At 41.4% G+C, this 2,160-nt stretch overlaps 1 protein-coding gene across 1 annotated transcript; it reads right to left on the reverse strand.

Moving 5' to 3' along the window:
• Window positions 1-1,417, reverse strand: LOC108328047 (E3 ubiquitin-protein ligase RDUF1). The gene has a single exon (XM_017561823.2). It carries the CDS (start codon window positions 1,263-1,265, stop codon window positions 282-284), a length of 984 nt encoding a protein of 327 aa, XP_017417312.1. The 5' UTR covers window positions 1,266-1,417; the 3' UTR covers window positions 1-281.
• Between the last annotated feature and the right edge of the window lie 743 nt (window positions 1,418-2,160).

A 2,160-nucleotide genomic window follows, 5' to 3' on the forward strand; every position in this document is an offset into this window, starting at 1 on the left:
TAATTCAAAACCACCCTTCAGCAATTGCATAAACCATTTATCAGTTTTAGTTATTTACAGTATCAGAATCAATAAACAGACTAGAAACATTACAAACAATTAAAATTCCCCTAAATTCAACGAATACTTAAACAAACTAAAAAAACATTAGGAAAACCGAAACCCCATTGCTGTCATGGGTTCAGTTTCATTTTAGGAAATTGCAAATAAATGCGGCGAATAGGGCAACAATTGTGTCACGATGACTGAAAAAATCTTGACACTGGTCGAAACGTACTCTTTTAAAATCTTGATCGACTCCTGAACCTAGAAAAAATGGTTGTGGCAGAGCGTGATCTTCCATTGAGACGAGAGTTTCTCGTTCCACGAGAAAAGGAACTTCTAACTCTTCCGAAATAGGAAACGAGATTCCGAAAAGCAGAAGCAAAGCCCCTACTCTCCCTAGACCTACCAATAGAAGAATCCCAGGAGACTCTCCTGGGAACGCCGTTAGAGGCGTTAAACGCGCCGTCCATTTCCGTGTACACGAGGGGCAGTTCTCTACCACCGATGAGCCTGCCCACAGCGAATCCTCCCCCAGGGAGTCTCCATATGGTTAACCCCATCGTATTGTTATCATCAACTTCATCTGAAGGAACCACGCGGCGGCATACGGGGCACGAGTTCCGCACAGACAGCCACGGCACGATGCACTCCGAGTGATACACGTGCCCGCACGGCATCTCACGTGCGTCGCAATCCACTTGAAAGTTTTCCATGCACACCGCGCAGTGGGACTCCGCGTGCGCGTGGCTGGCCAGGATCTTCACCACCGGCATCGACTCGATCGCCGCCTTCGACGCTGCCCGGTCAAGGCGTACGGTGGTGCCGTCCAGCTGATCCAGCAAGTGATCGAAGCCCGAAGAGCCCATGAGGAAGTCGGTCACGCCCGCGGGCAAAGGGCGCAGACCGCTGGGGCCCGGACCCGAAACGCCGTCGTTGTAGTAAAGCTCGAAGTTCCCCGAGGCGACATCATTTTCGCTTTCGTTGGCGCTTGCGTTTTCGTTTCCGTTCCCACCGCGCAGCACGATCACGGGATTGAAGGGCGAGCCGGCGCGTGTGGATCGGCGCGACTGGGGAGGCGTTTGTACCTCTTCGAGAAAACCGGAGTGACAATCGGGGCAGAGAATGGTAGGATCTCGCTGCGGTTCTGCGACGAGGGAAACCCTAACGACGCGGTTGCATCGGTAGCACCAGAAGGAAGAAGAAGATCTCAAAGAAGCCATGATTTTTAATTTCTCTCGTTTGGATTGTGCAAGAATTAGAAAGAATTGATGTGGTTTTGTTTGGATGGGAAATGGAAGAGGGTTAAATTTTCCGGGAAAATTCTCGAGTGAGAAAATTGGTGAGGTGGGTTTTGGAACTGGTCGAAACTGAACAGGATATTTAATTGACTTCCTACTTTATACTTCATTTTTTTTACGCCCAAACAAAAACATTCACTGCATTATATTTATATTTTTCTTTTTTCTTACCATTCACTTTATTTCTTACATAACATTTTTTAACTTTTATTATCTAATTTTATAAAGATTAAAGGAGATTAAAATATAACGATTTAAAATTTACAAAAAACTGTGATTTGGGAACGGAATATTCCGTGACACATTCCTTTTTAATTTTAAAAACTGTGTGTACATGTTCTTTGTATCTTCTACTGGTTTGAGTTATAATTAATAATAATTGTTATTAAAGGGAGAAATAAATGCCGATCGATTCTGACTGGATCATTATTTTCTCTAATTTTCTCTAATTTCTTGGAATAATCTGAAGAAATGAAGCATGTGTATTACATTCTAAAATTCTAAAAATGTTGACCCTTATCTTTTTAGGTGTGGTGAAACGCTAAATCACTCGTCGTGTTTTTTAATCTGAAATTATCGAAAGGTTTCTTCTAGCATCGTATTTGGATATTCTACTTGCTAGTCAATAAAATGCTCTGTCAGACCATTTGATTTCATAATTTAAACATTCTCTAATGTTTCAATCTTATTCTAAATTTGATAACTTCAAATTTCTCTAAATAGGTCAATTTAATTTTTTAAATAAATTATGCACAATATTATGGATGTTATTGTTTAATTAAAATTATAATTTTATTTTAATGATAGTAAAATCTTT

This window comes from Vigna angularis, chromosome 2, assembly GCF_016808095.1.
Source record: "Vigna angularis cultivar LongXiaoDou No.4 chromosome 2, ASM1680809v1, whole genome shotgun sequence".
Lineage (NCBI taxonomy): Eukaryota > Viridiplantae > Streptophyta > Magnoliopsida > Fabales > Fabaceae > Vigna > Vigna angularis.